This window comes from Ruditapes philippinarum, unplaced genomic scaffold (assembly GCF_026571515.1).
Source record: "Ruditapes philippinarum isolate M1 unplaced genomic scaffold, ASM2657151v2 ctg293_1_1_1_1, whole genome shotgun sequence".
Lineage (NCBI taxonomy): Eukaryota > Metazoa > Mollusca > Bivalvia > Venerida > Veneridae > Ruditapes > Ruditapes philippinarum.
In genome coordinates, this window is record NW_026856434.1 from 224,675 (window position 1) to 245,000 (window position 20,326).

The window sequence follows — 20,326 nt, forward strand, 5'->3', positions numbered from 1 at the left end:
ATCTTTTTTCATACAATTTGTTAAATGTAATTAATTTGTTTATATGTGTTTATTATTATAGCATGTTAATCTTTTTAATGTGCATATAATCATTAGTTAAGCTCTTAAACATAACATCTTTTTAATGTGTACTTATTATTAAGCTCTAAAACAGTCTTGTCACAAAACATTGGGAGTGCCTTGGCATGTCAGAAGTTTCCCCATTAGTTCTTATATTTCAATTGTTTTGTTTTGTTGGGTTTTATGTCAAACTAACACTTGAAATATCTCATGGTGTCTTTCAAGCTAAAGTTATTGAAGAAGACCTAAAATGCCCCTCTGTGCATTTTAATTTCAGGCACAAGCAGGCACCTGTGTAGAACCACCAATGTTTGGTAAGCTAGCTTCCTGTTAAATAGGGTTTTGAACCCACTCCAGTTTAAGGGCAAGTACTTTAAAGTCAATGACCATTACCACTTGGCCACTATGTCTGACACTTATATTTGACACATGGAAAAAAGTTTTTCATTCAATTTTACTTCTTTCTATAAAGATGTATAACACATTCATTCTTTAATTAAATTCTTTTGACTTATGAAGACTAAATTGGGGATTTATACTTCAATAATTATTAGACTATTTGGGAACATACACAGTTTAATGAGCTAATCATGATCTACTAAGTCTGTTTTCACCGGAAATCTTCTGCAAAACATTTTTTTCCATCTTTGCTACATTTGTCTCAAAACTTGCTACATGTTTGCTAAACAGTTTTTTCTTTATCAGTTCACTTTCCAATTCTTTTGCTGAGCACAGAAACAAGTTCTCTATATTTCACTATGTAGCTGCTACCTGAAGATAGTACCAAAGTACCACAGTTCCAAAAATATAGTTCCCACTAAAATTGTCTTGTTTGGTCACAGATGTGGTTGAAATTCCTATAACAGAACAAAAATATCTAATATCAAATGTATAATCACAGTATTGAAATTTTAAGTATCACAGTAAACAGTATCACCTGTAAACGAAGGCTACAAATGATGGTTTTTATATACATTGGAGATCATCTTTTTTCAGAGGTGGTTTTTAACACAAATATTATAAAACATATGTAAAAAAGATAACATAATTTTCATCCTGAAAGAGGCAGTCAACTTGTCTTTCATTTTGTGAGTTACTATGTTAATCTTATTACAGTTCTAAACATACAAATATAAATTTGATTTAATAATTTTAAAGTTTACATATTTCTTTTGGTCTGATACTGAGCAGAAATAGAAGAGAAATTAATTGAATTTTACTTTCAAGTTGACATATTTGTCATGGCTAATGATTTATGTTTTTACCTAGCATGATGAGGTTTATTCTTCTGTGTTCTACATTTAGCACCCCAATAACAATCTGGTCTATTCTGAGCCTTGGCTGAAGAAAAATATACAAAAAATTTAGATTCATTACACTTTTTATCTTCAAATAGTGGGGAAAAAGCAACAACAACAACAACACAACAACACACTTTTCTTTATGAAAAAAAAACAACACAACAACAACAACAACAACAACACACTCGTACAGATCTGTTGCTTTCTGTCTTCAAAAACCACAACAACAACCACACACTTTCATTAAAGGGACTCCACTGAGGTTTTTTGACATGATGGGACTGAAAATGTTTTTTCCAGATAAATGTACCATTTTATGTAGGTTTAGACCACTAATCTTTGTGCAAAATTTTAGATCGTTCGTGCACTTTGTTTTTCCAGAACAATTACTCAAATTGTAAAAAATGACCCAAAATAAAAAGCTTTTAAACACTTTTCACTCAAATCGGGCTAAAAAAAAGCATAAAAATAAGATTTCCAATTTATTTCAAAGTATATTTCTAAACTATCTTTGCATATATTTCTCTTTAAAGTGCCCCAGCTCATTTATGTAAGAAATTCAAATGTTATGTTTTTAGGCTTTTAATCCTCAGTGGAGTTCCTTTACCATACTCACTGCATAATTAATTTATACATGAATAGGAAGTTAATTTAAACCTGAGCAGTAAAGCCAACTCCAAACAAAGACCGTGCAAATAAATCAAATATAAGGATTATCATATTCAATTTGGTTAAAATGTCTGCCTCGCCACCTAGAACTTGTGTGAACTTCGTATACTTTGGCCAATGAATCTTTAGTTATGTTTGCTGACTTACCTGGTAAATCTTCACGTTTTAATGTTTTCCTAAACTGTAATGCAAGCTGTTTGAAGTTTGCGAGTCCACAAGCATAACAGACAGGGGTCTCACTCGTCATTCGATGTGTTCCCTGTGCTGAAAAACAGACACGGAAGTCCAGAATAAAACATAACTTTACGAAACCTAACAGGTTTAGCCTTTGCCACAAGTATAGAGCCAGACCAGCCTGTGCATGTGTGTGGTTTAACAAAGCTCTATACTGTTAGTAGCTCAGTTTTTGTATTTTAAAATTAAAATCACTTATAATTTGAATGGACTGTTTCAAATTCAACGCTGGGCAAAACCATTTCAGAAATTCAGCAAGTTTAGAATTAAACATCATATTAACGTAATTATTCCATGATTCATCAAGTTAATTTTACAGGAGCAATTGGCTTGTGGTTAAGGTGTCTGCCTTTCAACCAGGAATAATGGGTTCAAGCACTTCTTCGGCCAACAACCATGTCTACTCTATACTGATAGAGTCTGATGTTGTAAGAACTTGTTTTTCACAATGGAGCATAAATAAATCAGCAAGTTTAAACTTACTTTTAAATCTACTATTATATTTAAGGCTATGATAGACATAAACTTGTTATATAATTCCACACTGTATGTTTGGTTTGGTTTTCAATGCACAACACAATTTAAGTCATATGGTGCCAAAACAGGAAAAAAATTTGGCTGACCTTGGTTGTTACAAACTCAAAGCAATCAATACCGGGGTTCAAAACCACCTCACCTGCTTGAGCTAAAAGATGCATAGACTCTTTTTATTCCAGCCCATTTAGTCGATTCTACAATCACACAGGGTTAATTGGTGACTGCAATTCTGATACCTCAACCCTTAAAAGCAACCCTCAGACACAAGGGGGATCTCCACATTGCAAAGCAAGCAATACAGCTAAGTGTGAAAGCATGTTTGAGTGAATGATATAAATTCACTGTGTCTACTGTTATACATAAAGTGACAGCCTCGTGAAGGGAATTTACAGATGATCACAATCAGCCTGATGGCCAGGAATAAAGTTTTAATTTAATGAACATGGACACCACTTGGAACTTGGGACCTTTGCTATGATTCTTACAAAATGTTTGTGAACCATTCAGTTGTTTGGGTAATTATCTGTTTGAGCTAAAACTTCATACCTGTAACAGTGAATCTTCCGGCATCCATTTCTCTACAACATTCTTGTAACACATCTCTCACAGATAATCCTTTAGAGTCTATATAATCCTGCAACATACATGTGGGATATAAATGTGACTACAGAGTTACATAAAACATACAAGGGCAGACTTCCCGAAATACGTCGGTCCGACGGACATGTCTGATAAATTTTGATCAGGTCCGACAATTTTTTATTCCGGATCGGTCCGACTGTCCGGCTTTTATCCAAGCCGCATGTATACAAAATGGCGTTGCTAAAGGTGCCAAACCTTGGAAAAACCGAAAATCTACATCAGAAAAGTGCGCAGAACAGCAATAAAATGATGAAAAGAATAGACCTGAGACAAAATTTAATGAAAAATGGAAGCAGAACCATGAATCATTGATGTTTGACAGGGAGGGGATGAAAATGCGCTGTACGGATTGTGCCGATTTTGACGGCAAAAAAATAAAAAACAAAAAGTGTCTTAGAAATACACACACAAGTTTTTATTTGATTTTGATCAATTTTATTTGGTCCGACTGATTTTGTTTCGGTCCGACAGATTTTCATGGTTTGTCAGACCGAATGTCTGACAGTTTTTTTCAACTTTCGGGAAGTCTGCAAGGGGTGGGTGTTCGTAAAAAGTATTCGGAAAAAGTTTCATAACATATTTATTCATATGCTTATCTGAATGAAACATTCAACACTGCTTTTAACATATAAATATGATGATAATCGGACAGAAAAAATAAATCTATTTGAATGTATGCATTATGTACAGTAACATCATGTTTTGTTTTACAATATTTACCATTATTTTGGTAGCTTAATTAACCATCTTGGAAAATTTAATGTTCCTGGGCATTTATTAGAGTATACAATGTATATGTTAAATGTCAATGAATTTTTAAAAAGATTACTTACCCTAAATATTTCTGACTCAAACTGGTTATCAAGAATGATCCCCACCAGTGCCTTCCTTCCAAAATTCATCTCTAAAATTATAAATAAAAAGTACTGACAAATGAACAGTATCCTAGACTTCCCAGTGCTTGATTATAAAACAAGAACCACTCATAAATTATCAAAATGTTCATAAAGGAAAAATAAATCAACAGAAAACCATGTGAATGTTGTTGATCTAGACTTTACAGTGAAATAAAATCATGACTTTGATAACATGTGTTTCACATCGTCACCTTCGTGCTGTAACGGGTTAACTCATTATATTAGTCAATGAGAATTAACTCATTACCATACTAAGGTGACAACATAGCAACTATTACCTCCCCTGGCTGCCATTTTGGGGGTCTTTTCCAATATATCATTCTTTTCTTATCTTTTGCATATTTTTTCTGTTTTAAGTGCCTCCGTTGATCTAATTGTAAGAAATTGAGATTATTTATGATTTAAGGGTTCTGGACCCCAGTCAATTAATAAGTATGTTCTACCATAAATCTTATTGAGTAAGGCTTCCCCCACTATATTATTCATGTCAGAAATATAAAAAAATGCCTTTTTCAATACCTTTAAATTTGTTTAAACATCCGAGACAATCTGCTTTTCTACAACCCCAATAAGCATGGCAGTAAGACCTGTAGCATATCCCACCTGAAATCATCATGTCATAAAATGTTTACATAATAAATTTACAGAATAGATCTTGATTATTTTAGTGATCTGTGTTATAACATAGCATATTATGGAGTTCAGATGTGCAGTATTATAATCATGAAGGCCTAGACGGCAAGTGCATCTGCTGTGAAATATATCCTTCTTTGTTTATATAAGGGAAATCTCTGATAATGTTATTATATTCATTAAATTCACCTAAAGTCTATTAAAGTTAAATTAACTCATTAAGTATACCATAGCTTTCTTTAAAATTTAAACATAAAACTGTTAGATATTCTTCGTACATTCTTGAATAAAGAATGGTATAGTCAAACTAACACTAAAATACTGGACTACTTTACAAATGACATTATCCTAAGAGATGTGGTCTTACTAAATTTTTTTTTGCTATAATGATACAGTAGTTAATTTCATTGCCAAAAGAGAAAGACACTGCAATCCAGAATCCTCCCTGAAGTGGAAATTTATGCTGGTCTGGGACACTTCCAGTTTGAGGAGTTTTTACTTTAACACTGTGTTACTACAGGTTCTTTAAATATATGGTCTCAATCTAAAGTTTGACTTCATGCTTTGAAGCATTTATAAAAAGAAATACTATATATTTTATTTACATGATATAGGAGAAAGATTTTGTTGTCCGAACAGTCTGTTATCTGGAAATGGTTGAAGGCAACACTGACACAGTATATGATTCTGGTTTGGTCCACAAACATGATTAGGTGGTGTGGGCATCTCTTTTGGATCATCTTTGAAAGTCTTCTCTAAACAAATACAAGAAATAATAATCAGAGAGTATGAATAGATCACTTCCATACCTCAAAGGTCATCTCATTATCTCATAGGTCACATCCATAACTCATAGGAAATTTCTATAAGTCACAAGTCACTTCAATACACCATAAGTCATCTCATTATTTCATAGGTCACCTCAATATCTCATATGTAACTTCTGTATCTCATGAGTCACTTTATCACATCATTGTTTCCCTCATTATTTCATGGGTAACATCTTTCTCACATAGGTGATTTCTGTACCTTATAAGTTATCTCATCATTATTGTTCACATCTGTATTAAAAACTTTGAAGGTCTCTTTTTAATTTTAATGTCATGTCAATATTCATTGGTAACTTTATACTTTAAAGGTTAACTCTGTACCTCATAGGTCACTTTAATAACTCACATGGCACCTCATTACCTTACATGCCATTTCATTACATGAAAGGAAATTTCTGTAGTTCATAGTTACACACATGTACTACTAAAATAAAGTAGATCTTGATGCAATTTTTATTGACAATTTCTCTTAGTTATACAAGATACAGATGGACATTCCTTCATTGCTTTATAGCACACTCTGTCCCCCACAAAGAAACATTTTAAATAGAAATATTTAGCATTTTAAAGTGGTTATAAGTTTATATTACTTGTGGAAAAAATAACTTTATCACATACCCATGCCACTTTTGTGACTCTGTAAAAATGGTATGTTCACTAAGGTTATACAAACATAGCATTAAAGTAAGCTAATGTTGGTGTTACACCATATGTGCATCAATGTAACAAATGATTGTTTTAATTGAAAAATGGTTATTATTTAGATATGTGATAGATAGAATATTTTATTCATGTAGATTCATTTCTAAAATTATTGAACTTGTTGACTTAAGTAATATTATGCTCGCCAGGGGCTTGCATTATGAAATTTTATTCAACTTGTTCAATAAATTCAGTATTGAACATACACTCAATCAATGTCCTCTATATATTAAAGCTAGCTATTACCTCCATCGCCTGAGGTAGATGGTTTTACTTCTGCTGGTTCTCCTGTTCCTGAGGTCTCACCAGAAGTGGATGGTTCCCCTCCTGAGCTTGCAGGTTCAGCAGAAGTATTGGTGGTACCAGCAGTTGCAGTGTTGTTGTCCTGGTTCCCAGCTCCAGTGATCAAATTCTTAACATTATTAAGAGCTGTAAAATAATGGTGTTTCGGGTTGATATATGTGGGGTTATTTTTCCTATTTTCCTATCTAACTGTAGATAAATATAAAGAAATGCACTGATTTAAGATTCATGGTTACGAAGAATTTTCAATAAACTTTAAAGGCATTAAAGTACAAATGTAACTTCATTGAATAAACATTTTAATACTAGTTTATTTTGACAAATCAAAATGCAGCTTTATGTGAAAATCATGCAATTCAGTTTTATTTACTTTACTTAAAAAATATTCTCATGTGTAAATGCTGACAGACAATAGTAAAAATTTGTGTGACCAAATATTTTACATGTGTGAAAATAGTAAAAATATCTTTCTTTCCTAAAATGTTAAAATATATAAAATTCCTAATCATCCTTGTGTTTATTAATAAAACATCATCTACATTCTCCTAAGTTCATAATTGAATAGTTCCAGATGTGCTTGAAATTTACTATGCTCAAATTTCATATTTGAAAATATTTGTAATTGCTATAGAGTCTTTTTGTAAATATAAAATAAACATATTTTAACTTTACACAAAGTACATATGCTGTGTTTAAAATTCTACACACCATAGATAGTTACAGTATGAATATATAGTGTCATTAAAAAAAACTGGCAGTTTTTTTTAAGAAAATACCAATTTTACTTGATTTATTAGTAGGGAACGCAGCTTCAAATACACAATTAATACATTCTTTTATTCAAATTGGACATATTCGGTAAGAATTACATAGATTTCAATAAATTTCTGTGATAAAAGCACCACACATATAGTCAAGTTAAAATCAGGTTAACTAATATAAAATGTTGGTGGCTAGAGAATTCACTTATGCCACCAGTGCAGACCAAAGATCAGCCGGCAATCTGTACCGTCACTCCAATCATGGTCTGCAATGTTCACTATTTTGTCTATATATATTTTGAAATTTCCCCTACAAATAATGAATAGCCTTGTCCAGATAGACAGATGGACAAGTCCATTTACGACATTTAGCATGAGGAGGGTTGATAATTTGAAATATGGAACAAGATCTTGTTGCACAATCTCAGTACTTGATTGTGCAATAACATCAAGCTTTTGAAAACTTGTCAGTCAAAATACATACATGACTATTATAAATTCCATGACAAAGTTATAAACTTGTGTTAATAAGTTGAGTTAATGGTCATTTAAAAAGTTGTTTTCAAAGGATGGATTTTGTGAAACATTAGTCCTGTGTAGCAAAATAGTATGTAAAGCCCTTCACAAAGCTGTGACATTGATTCTGATGCCAACACATAGTGAGTAGGATAACTCTCCCTATTTATACCGTATCAACAGTATACTCCAAATACAACCATGTTCAGGGGACCGCCAAATTTATATTGTTATATCTGGATATCATTATATCCATAGGCAAACAAAAAAGAGATGGTGCACCGCAAGTGCAAACATGAACTCGTTTTATAAGCAATTATATATTATAAGAGCAATATGTCAATAAGTTGACAATTTTATTTAATGCATTATATTAATAAGTTTTAAAATGCCGGACAAACACATGCTAACATCTTTGAACAATTTACCTGTTTTTATTCCTCCTATAACTCCCGTCCCAGTATCTGGATCCTTATATTCTGGGCACTGACGACACACAGTTTTATATGCTCTAAAATTGGAAAAATAACAAAAATATACAGTTTGAAATTTAGGAAATAGATATCAATTTTGAGTGCATTGGTGTAGAATAATGCACAGTTCCAATTCAAATACATAATTGAGCCACGTCATGACAAAACCAACATAATGGGTTTGCGACCAGCATGGATCCAGCCAGACCAGCCTGCGCATCCGTGCAGTCTGATCAGAATCCATGCTGTTCGCTATCAGTTTCTCTACTTGTAATAGGGTTGGTAAGCGAACAGCATGGATCCTGATCAGACTGCTCGGATGCGCAGGCTGGTCTGGATCCATGCTGGTCGCCAACCCATTATGTTGGTTTTGTCATGGCACGGCTCATACCAATTCAAAAACAACCTCGTTTCCTCATATCACACCAATATACTGGTAAGTGCCTTGAAAAAGACTCATAAGTGAGTTATATGAGTTTCACAATCAGGCCTTCAAAAATATGTTTTAACTAAAAAAAGCTTTTAACATCTGTTTTACATCCAAAACTAATAAGTGTTCTCCTTAAAGGGACTCCACATAATAGGACTGAAAATAATTTTCCGAGATTAATGCCATATTTGATGTAAATCTAGACCAATAATGTTTGTGCAAAATTTCAGATCGTTTGTTTAAGTGCCTCAGCTGATCGTTTTTAATGAAAATATTTTTATTTTCTTTTATCTTTAGAATTTTGAACCTCAGTGGAGTTCCTTTAATGCAAAATCAGAACTTAATCTTACCTTGTTACTCCAAATATTGGTGTACCAAATCCAAATAATGGTGCCTGTTGAATTACTGGTGGAAATATTGGAGGTACTGGAGGATTTACGTAGTTATCATCACCATCATCATCATTATCATCACTATTATCATCATCATCACTATAGTCACTGCTTTCTTGTTTCACAAGATTCTTTGGATACAACTATAAGTAAATAACACACAATAAATGAGCCATGTCACGACAAAACCAACATAGTGCGTTTGCCACCAGCATGGATCCAGACCAGCCTGCGCATCCGCGCAGTCTGATCAGGATCCATGCTGTTCACTTACAAAGGCTATTACATGTAGAGAAACTGATAGCGAACAGCATGGATCCTGATCAGACTGCGCGGATGCTGTTGGTTTTGTCATGACGCGGCTCAAATACATTTTAAGCCTTAATCTGGCCTAAAGTGATAAGCCTTGGCCACCAGTAACGAGTCAGACAAGCCTGCACATCTGTGCTGGTTGACCAGGCTCTATAATGTTGAATTTTTGATAGTGAATTTACCACAGGCACTAGTCACATCATCAAATACTTTACATAATCGGCCTATATATGTATGTTAAGACATCTTATTATAGTGTATAGCCAATATAGAACATAAAAAAAAGTTTGTCTCAAGCACCTTTGGAATTTACATTGTAACTGAGATATTTATAAATATTTTTCTGCCGAAAAGTTCCACTCCATGTACCATGTGACTCCCTACAATACAGGTACATTAGTCTTTGGGGATTTCAAGAATGATATGTGATATATAGATTTTTCAGGGCATTTTATCATTGGTTTTTAACACTTACCACAATTAATATTTTAAATGGGCTGGTTCACCTTTCAATCTGGACAAAACCATTCATTATGTGAAGGGAAAATGTCAAAACATGTACTGACTCAAAAGTGAACAGTGCAGACAATAAACAGATGACACAGACATGCAGGCTGATCTTGGGCTGCATTGGTCACATGGGTAGATTCAGTAGCAAAATCATTTCAGTTGGAAAATCATTTTTATTTCTATTCTTTTCATTTTCTTACTTTCTTAGTTAACACAAATTTATTTTAGTTCAATTGTGTTAAAAGCTACATGTATAAGCTTATTGAAACACTCTCCAATCTGTTCCTGAAACCAGCCAGTACTAACCTATCAGTGTTAAATTTCAAACACTTGTTTCCCACTGACCGGGTTTGAACCCATGCAGTTGGCAATCTTTAAATTACTAGTCTGACATGTTAGCCACTCGGACATGCCACTTCTATATGTATAGGTTTTATAAAATGAAAAATAATTATACAATTATCATATATAATAATTTCAGTTTTTTATTAGAAGTACCCTTGGCAAATATCCTGTATATATACAGATTTTTTTTTTCTGCAGGGAATGGATTAAATCAAGCAACAAATTATTGGCAGGACTTACCATATCGTTAGTTATTTTGTTTTTCTTGTTAAGTTCATCTAAATCTTCAGCAGGTCTTCTTTTACCTTAAAAATATCATAAGATATCTGCTATAGTAATGGGCAAACTCTGAGAGGGTTATGGTATAAAAATATTTTTATAAAATCTAAAAACAGTAAAATTATATTGGTTCCATTATTATATTGCTGATTTCCGAAAACTTTGTAACAGAATGTCTCTGTTATTTAACACACATGAATAATGTATGTTAACAGAATAAAATGTTCCGAAACAAAATTTTACTTTGCTATTTCAATTGTGCCATTTGTTTTTTTAAGACAATTAACTACCATTTTTACTTCATACAAGCATTTTGAAAGTATTCATTTTTAAAATTAAGAACAATAAATTTTGCAGTAGATATATAACTTTTTACACTTTTAACCTGCTGGACCTATGTTACAGTAATGAACTTGCCTGACCCAGCGTTGAGTTTGGAACAGTTAATTCTTAGCTTAAAGGGACATAACAGGAAATATTTTTCAACATTTGTAAACCATTTGAGGAAGGTCAAGACCAATAACTTGTTTGCTAAATTTCATATCACTTGCTCAATCCATTTTTTAAAATACATCATTTTCATTATACAAAATGTCCCAAAAATGAACTTATATTATCTTTCGCATACTTTTTGTTTTATGTGCCAAATTCTTTGTTAAATTTGATCAAATCTGAAATTTAATGTTTTTAGCCTTTACGACCTCAGTGGAGCTTCTTTAAGAGATTTCAATATTACATTAAAAATTGAGCTATCAATAATAAAGAGCATGTGGCAAGCTGGCCTTGCTTTATACTGGTGGTAAAGATTAATCACTTTTAGTTCCAGCAGATTAAAGATTAACCATCAAATTCTCAAAGAAAATTAGAATATTTTAAATATCTCTTTTTAAAGAAATTAAACAAGTTTCTTGCTCAAGGAAACAACAACTTGCCCCTGATGAGGTTTGAACTCATGCGGCTAGCAATCATTAAATTACTTGTCCGACACGTTAACCACTCAGCCATAGCACCACTAAAATAATAAATTAACCTTTGCATAGATATCTGACCTCAAACTTGACAGGCAAGTTGTTATTAACTAAAGCAACAAACTTTACAATCCTTGCTTAGTACTTGTTGGTTCCAGGAATGGATTATAGTGCTGTGTGTCTATGAGCTTACAACTTTGGAACTAAAATAAATTTTGTATAACCTAAAGCTATTACCAGAAGAAAGAATTAAGAAAGATCTGGTCATAATGTCATTGCTAGAGCTCTAGCAAAGGGGCAATTTGAGCGACTACGTCAGCATAAGTTTCTGAACTTCGTCGCCTGAAAATCGAAGCCAAATTGACTTAACCATGGTTTTAAAACTTACCCCATGTACAGACATCTAAACAAATCAAACTTGAACATACCTGGATGCTCTTTAAGGTAGGCCTCTATTAAGTTATTGACTATATGATTCTTGTTGATCCTCTCCACATTTTTTCTACACTGTAAAATAATCATATTTTACTGATAACAGAAGATATTTGAATAATTTAATACTAAATTTATTCAATCAGTTCAGTAAATTTAGTATTAAATCTACGCAAATATGATATTCTATTCATCACATATCTAAAATAAGAAAGTTGTTAGATAATCATACAGAAGAATTGTTTGAAGTTTCAACCCATTCCCTTCATATGTCTTGGAGGATACCAACTTTCACATAAAACCTTAATCTAAAAATTTAACTAAACTGTGATGGCCACTCACAATAGCTCTCCCTATTATTCAAATAGTCGAACTAAAAATATAAAGATAAACTCTATTTTATTTCAAAAAAATAATTAAAATTTATTTTACTCATCTGGAGGCAAGCTACAAAAAATATTTACAAAATATACACAAGATATGTTTGTAAAACATGTATGCCCCCTATCGGCAGCCAATTAGTCATGTGATCAGGTTATTATGCATGACTTCTAACCCAGTGAACAAACAATTAATAAGGGTTATCTAGTATCTACTGGTCATGACTAGTCACAATGTAATAATTATTGTGACCCCATAGGTTGTGTGCAGCAATTTAAGTTATTACAAATCTTACCAAATAATATATGCAAAAATTTTATGAATCATGTAGGCCTCATTAATGACAGCCAAGTTGTTATATTACATAAGACCTTCAAATGTGTATACCAAAAGCATTTTTAGTTCAATATAAAAATATCAACCAAGGCAACTTGAGTTGTTGAGTTATTGGTCAGAAACCGTCATTAAATACAGGGTCAATATGGTATTGACCCCTTGACCCCAAAATCAATAGGGGTCATCTACTGATCATGACCAATCACCATATCAAGTTTGAAGTCCCTAGGCCTAAGGGTTCTTTAGTTATTGATCAGAAACCGTTTTTACCTAATAGGTCAATGTGACCTTGACCTTTGACCCCAAAATCAATAGGGGTCATCTGCTGGTCATGACAATCACCATACCAAGTTTGAAGTTCCTAGGCCTATAGGTTCTTTAGTTATTGATCGGAAACTGTTTTTACCTAAGAGGTCAATGTGACCTTGACCTTTGACCCTTGACCCCAAAATCGATAGGGGTCATCTACTGATCATGACCAATCACCATATCAAGTTTGAAGTCCCTAGGCCTAAGGGTTCTTAAGTTATTGATCAGGAAACCGTTTTTACCTACAAGGTCAATGTGACCTTGACCTTTGACCCCTTAATCCCAAAATCAAAAGGGGTCATCTGCTGGTCATGACCAATCACCATACCAAGTTTGAAGTTCCTAGGCCTATAGGTTCTTTAGTTATTGATCGGAAACTGTTTTTACCTAAGAGGTCAATGTGACCTTGACCTTTGACCCCAAAATCAATAGGGGTCATCTACTGATCATGACCAATCACCATACCAAGTTTAAAGTCCCTAGGCCTAAGGGTTCTTTAGTTATTGATCAGAAACCGTTTTTACCTACAAGGTCAATGTGACCTTGACCTTTGACCCCTTAACCCCAAAATCAATAGGGGTCATTGGCTAGTCATGACCAATCACCATACCAAGTTTGAAGTTCCTAGGCCTATGGGTTCTTTAATTATTGATCGGAAACCGTTTTTACCTAAGAGGCCAATGTGACCTTGACCTTTGACCCCTTGACCCCAAAATCAATAGGGGTCATCTACTGGTCATGACCAATCACCATACTAAGTTTGAACTTCCTAGGCCTAAGGGTTCTTTAGTTATCACTCGGAAACCATTTGGTCTACGGACCGACGGACTGATGGACCGACAATTGCAAAGCAATATACCCCCTCTTCTTAGAAGTGGGGGCATAATAACACTTACAGAAGGGCATTCTTGTGACCTTGACATCCAATCAGAGTAACAGCCTGCACAGAATGAATGTAAACATGGTTGTAGACTGTAAAAAGAGGTATTAGTTTGGTTTATTTAAAGCATGAAAAAAGGCTTTGTTCAAAATGGTTGCAACTCATATGGCATTGTAACTCTTATGACAAAGGGAAGGCTTTTACCTATTCCTTTTGTTAAGGAATGATTTTACTCATTCCCTTTGTTCATTTGTTTTGCTGGATTTATTTAACATTACTTTGGTCATATCCACCTCACCTGCTGCATTTCTGGATAACTTACCAGCAATAACCAACTTCTCCACAAGTGAACAACTTCTTATTCCAAATGATTTCTGAATCAGCAGTGAAAGGCAAATAATTAGACTCAATGCCCAAGATCAACAGTCACACAGAAATTTCCTATCATCAGACTTGACCCCCTAAATTACTAATTTGAAACACTCACAAACTGGTACATTCCTATTATGCACAAATACCCAAAAAATATAAATTTTCCATTTACTATACAGGTTAAAGAATCAATTATAGTGTTGCAGCAATGGTTTGAGTTAGATCTACAAAATGTACTTATAACAGAATACATGTGTATTATGCAATTTGGGTATTTTAAAGGAAACTGTATACAATTTTAATATTTCTGAAGTGACATTATGCCCAAGTACATACTAATGAAGGGAGAAATAACAACCCTACCTGATACAGTCATGCATTATTTCTTGGCAGATCATACATTGTAGGTTTTCCTCAATATCATCTTTTTCCTCTATACATGGTTTAGATGATGTTGCCTTGGTAACATCACTCGCTACTTCAGAAGATTTCTTTTCTTCTTTAGAACTTCCCCTTTCTTTACTTTCAATATCTTTGGCTTTATTTGATTTACTTTCCTCAGTTTCTGCTACTTTCACATTACTAGTCTCTTCAGTTTTGGCTTTTTTGGGTTCTTTGGCTTCTTCAGCATTATCAACAGACTTCCGTTTATTGTTTACTCTTTCAGGAGAAATGTAGTTACAGTCTGTGTCTGGTAAAATAAGAGTTAGTTCCCTTGAATTTTAAAATAATCTATGAAATTGTGCCAAATCTTTTTTCCATGCAATATAATACTTTGAATAGAGAAAAAACTTGACAGCATTTTTAGAATAAAACTATGATAAAAAGGGAAACAAATAAAATGGCAACTCTAATTCTACATCAATGAATAGTTTTATAACAGTGAATGTTAAATCTCAACATTTCATTTATCTCAATTTCAAGGAGCTAAAATACTATGTAATATACTATTCATCTTATTCAAGTTTTGCAAAAAGCAATCCAATCATCTGTAACTGTCAAAATGATCAAAACAATATGATCATTTTAGATTTATCCTTGCCACCATTAACTCTTAGCCATGCAACCTGCCCCATCTGATCATGGTCTGCACTCAGTCAGTATATACTTTAAAAAATTTCCCTAAAAATGATGAATGGTTCTGTCCAGATTGACAGATGGACAAGTCCATTTGAGATATTTAGCATGGTCCAGTCAACAAATTTAGCATTGCAAAGCTATAAAACGTACTTATAGGCACATCAAATTTATCTAGCTTACTAAATTAATACTTGAAAATACAATACTAATAAAATATTTACCTTCAAGGGTGGCATCCATTAAATTAGGTGGGGAATATTCTTGAGTACCTTCTTCTTTTTGCAGTTCAGATAAATCTTGGAAAATATATCCAACATCTGTAACAATATCACAACAATATTTCAACTGACATATCTTAGGTAAAAATGCACCACATGTACTGTAAAACACATGTTTTACATATGGTTAGAAACTTATGGAATCTCATAATAAAACACACTTATGTTTTACATAATTATAAGACCCTGGTGAAACATATATTACTTTACATATTATTTTATTAAACACATGTTTTCCAAAACATATGAAACACATATGTTTTACATATGGAATTCAAGAATGTGTCTATAAGTGATAAGCTTCCTACATAATCAAACTAACATAAATTCAGTATAAACTGTGGCCTGGAGCTCTATTATGCAGGTATACAAATAAAAATTAAGCTAGACATTAAAACAAATCTGAAGCAGACAAAAGTAATGTCAATCATCATATTAAGTTTGTTGAAAAGTCTGTTACGAACTACTGTTCAATAAATAATCAACAAACAATAACTTAATATTAAAGATGCTATAAAATAACGTTCATATATTCTGAATAAAGTTCAAACAATAAGATAGTTTGGCATAATCTATATAAAAGCGATACTTACTGAGTTCCTCGTTATCTTTCTTGAAAACAATGTAAAACTCATCCCCATGCTGAAGTTCTTTCGTCTAAAAGATTAAAAATAAAAGCATCATCAATTTAAAGAAAAAACACTGATATATTATCATTGACTTTTTGCTTATTTTGTTTTACTATTGAATAGCTGTCTTTAATCAAAAAAGCATACATGCACCTCTAGATTTATGCTAATTTTCATTAAAATTTTGAAAATGTATTTAAAAGTAAAATATTTGAAGTGAGCATGGAAAGTAATTTATACAATCCAAACAGCATTTACAATCCTCGTCAATAAAAAAAGGGTTCAAAATATGCAAAAAACCAGCCCTTACTGCATTAGTCATGCAGTAGAAATACGCTAATAAATACTGCAAAATAATTCATCAATCACGCATAACATGCAAATTATTAGTTGAATCTGGATTTTAATTTATTTTTCTTAAAAATGATAATACATTTTTCTCAAGTTTTATTTTCTTGAAATATTTTGGCTCATTTTGAGGCATGCAGCTTTAAAAGTTTACTGTTATGTGTTACAATTATACAAGAATAAAAAAATTGTACAAAATCAGACACTGAAGATTTAACAGTTACTTTCTTAATAAAATTTAAAGATACAGTCATGAATGATGAGATTTTAAATGTAATCTTTTATATTGTTTTAGTAATAGTTAGCAATATTTTCATAACTTAAAGGAACTCCACTGAGGTTTATAAGTCTAAAAACATGAAATTTTAATTTTTCACATAGATAAACATTAGCACTTAAAACATAAATATTTATAAAATATAACCAAAAATATAGAAGAAATACATTGAAAATCATATGATTGTGCTATTCTCAGTCCGATTTGAATGAAAAGCGTTTAAACGCTTTTCAATTTTGGGTCATTTTTCACTATCATAATAATTATTCTGGAAAAACGGAGCAAGCTAATGATCTGAAATTCTGCACATAAGTTATTAGTATAGATCTACATCAAATGGTGTAATAAACTCAAAAAATTATTTCCAGTCCTGTCATGTCAAAAAACCTCAGTGGAGTCCCTTTAAAGTAAAAATTCATCAGTTTTAAGCTGAATATTGACACATTTGATGTAAATCATGACAGATCAATTAAACTTTGTTTTGGGCTTGATTTTTTACGTTACACTGTTTCGTTGTGACATAAACCCCAATCAAACAAACAAACAAACACTGTTTTGGTTATATGATGACTTCCCAGCTTTACTAAAACTAGCTGATCAAATACATACCTTTCCTTTAGTAACTTTATATGTCATATTCAGCAAGGTACCATTTGTACTGCAATTAAATAATAATTCTGTTTTAAATATAACAGAATCTGATGATGATGCAAAATGGTATGTTCATAATAAGTAATAAGGCTATTATAACCATTTTAAATATATATTCATGTACAAATGTTAATTTCTAAATTTTGTAAAATTATATTGAATGTAGAATATTAAAGTTAAATGAAACAGTACTACTTGTACATGCATATACAATTATGATGAGAGAAGAGGTAAAAAAATGCACTATTATTCATTTCCGCCCAAAAAATTAGGGGAAAGAGGGTATCTTTTATCAAATTGAATTAAAATGCACCCTTTTACAAGAGTTAATTTCTTTATACAGAAAAATGGCATGGTATGAAACTATATATGTATATACATGGAGAATTAATTTCAGACCATTTCAGATAATGTCAATCATCATAATTTTAACTAGAAACACAATGACCCCACACTCCATTGTTTGGTCAGTGTATAGATGGAAAATATGACAGCAGGATAGCATGACAGAGGAGTAAAGGCTTCCCAGTTTGACTGTTAACAAGTTGCTGGGAATTTTAACAGTTAATCGTTGATTTCGTAAGAATTGACCAGAACTTTCCATGTTTACACGCATCGCTTGGATGTCCGAAGCCACATGCAATTAAATTTCAGTGAAATTTGGAAACTTGCTCATATTTTTGAGCAATATGAGGGATTTTGATGAAGTAAAAAATGTTTACGAAAGGACAAATTATTTGTAGAGGTAACAATAAACACAAAATAATGATTTGGTCTATTTTTACACAGTTCTTGTTGGTTTACAATAGTTTTTTCTCATTTGAGGTCTTCATTCTTTATAAAGAAATAGTATTATTATCATATATAGGTAAATTGATTGTGTCTAGTGCCTGTGCCCCAACCCTCCAGTGGCGGTCTAAAAACATAAGTCGTTATAAATACCTTGTATCTGTTAATGTTATTTTGCCATCCTTCTCTCGTGATATATGACAGTGGTGTCCAGATACCAGCTTATTCTCACTCAGACTCAAATCACAATCTAGGAATACAACACAACAATGTAAGCTAAAAAAATGTCAAAGGCAGTGTCATGCTTTTTATTAGTAATTTTTTTTTCTCATTTTTAAATATATAGAGAATACATGGCTGATGTCGGTATGGAGAAGGTTTATCCGGTGAGCCAGAAATTGTATCTTGGCATTAGCTATAGTCATTCCCTTTGCATAAAACGGGATAAACCTCCTGCTATCCTGACATCAACCATGTATTTGATTTATCCTGCTTTTATCTACTTTGATCATGTTTTTAGATTTATAAATTATTTAAATGGTTCTATTCATATTTTCCCTGATAAAGCAATATATGAAGTTTTGTTTTGCTGCTAAACATGTGGCATCATCATAAGACATCATGACTTGAAATAGACAACTTTATCCAACAAGGCATTATCCAGCTGATAATGTAGACAGAAGCAGGATAAAATAAAATGTGACACAGAGATATTTGTTCATTTGTTATGAACTATGAAGACTGTATATTAGCGAGCTCGACGAGCTGGCCCGAAGGGCCTGCTCGCAAAGCGAGCTTTACCGTAACGCGAGTACCTGCTAAGTGATGGTTTTGAAAACTTTCGTCCAAAGTACCAAATTGGACACATCGCAACCTTTCGAATTTAAAGGTAACGGTAAAAACTGAGGAATTCTGACTGAAAACGGAGTGTAGACTGGTCACCCGCGCACGTCTATGGGAACCATAATTGGACAGGGAACCAGAATAACGGAAGCTGTGTATAAAAAATGAAAATCGAAGGCGCCATTTTGTTTGAAATCTGATAAATAAAAACAATTTTTTGTCGAATTTTGTTGTGAAAACTATCTAGAATGAAAGAAAATGGTCTAAGTAAGAAAATGAATCCGAACACCAATATCTTTTATTCAGTCGTTAACGCTGTACAGACGTTTAAAGTATTGTTTACGTGACGTCACAATGTAGCGCCAAACAGCACGTGCAAAACAAACAAATCAAGTACGCTATTTTAATGTCGCAAACGTTTTAAGTTTTACATTTATTTCACTTAAAATAATCTTTATTTTGCTTGAAAAATTATAGAGTGAAATAAAATAAACAAAGTTTAATCAACGTTTTCAAAACTCGTTATTCATTTCACGACAGGGACGGGGCCATATTTAACACAGTACGTGTGACGTCACACGCACTCGCCACTGCATTTGAGATTATTTCATACTATTTCACGTAAAAAGTACATCGAGCTCGCTTTGAGGCTTTGCCTTTTTCATATTATCATTAGTATAACAGCCAAGGAAGTGACTAGCCGTACCGGCCAAACATAAAATAACATATGCATTTCCGACTTCTATATAATTTTGAAAAGTGTCATATGGCTAGCCAATACAGTGTGTCCTGGCTAGCCGTAAGTAACACACATACGGCTAGAGCTTAAATTTGATTTTGACCCACAAATACTTTTGACTTACCGTAAAAGTTCTATATATTAGATATCCTACCGTGACCCAAATTC

The 20,326-nt window shown here is 32.7% G+C and overlaps 1 protein-coding gene across 1 annotated transcript in view; it reads right to left on the reverse strand.

The window, feature by feature from the left end:
* Window positions 1–855: 855 nt before the first annotated feature.
* LOC132746527 (E3 ubiquitin-protein ligase CHFR-like) overlaps window positions 856–20,326 on the reverse strand; it is a 20,402-nt gene continuing 931 nt past the window's right edge. Inside the window, exons 2-19 of the mRNA XM_060735712.1 lie at window positions 18,730–18,826; window positions 17,746–17,794; window positions 16,476–16,539; window positions 15,826–15,921; window positions 14,888–15,215; window positions 14,169–14,244; window positions 12,243–12,321; window positions 10,808–10,872; window positions 9,359–9,543; window positions 8,517–8,616; window positions 6,772–7,009; window positions 5,599–5,748; window positions 4,880–4,963; window positions 4,277–4,347; window positions 3,348–3,435; window positions 2,178–2,294; window positions 1,326–1,401; window positions 856–917 (exon numbers count right to left, since the gene is read on the reverse strand). Of these exons, the coding sequence (XP_060591695.1) occupies window positions 878–917; window positions 1,326–1,401; window positions 2,178–2,294; window positions 3,348–3,435; window positions 4,277–4,347; window positions 4,880–4,963; window positions 5,599–5,748; window positions 6,772–7,009; window positions 8,517–8,616; window positions 9,359–9,543; window positions 10,808–10,872; window positions 12,243–12,321; window positions 14,169–14,244; window positions 14,888–15,215; window positions 15,826–15,921; window positions 16,476–16,539; window positions 17,746–17,794; window positions 18,730–18,826 (2,003 nt within the window). The 3' untranslated portion in view covers window positions 856–877. The remainder of the gene's footprint in view (window positions 918–1,325; window positions 1,402–2,177; window positions 2,295–3,347; window positions 3,436–4,276; window positions 4,348–4,879; window positions 4,964–5,598; window positions 5,749–6,771; window positions 7,010–8,516; window positions 8,617–9,358; window positions 9,544–10,807; window positions 10,873–12,242; window positions 12,322–14,168; window positions 14,245–14,887; window positions 15,216–15,825; window positions 15,922–16,475; window positions 16,540–17,745; window positions 17,795–18,729; window positions 18,827–20,326) is intronic.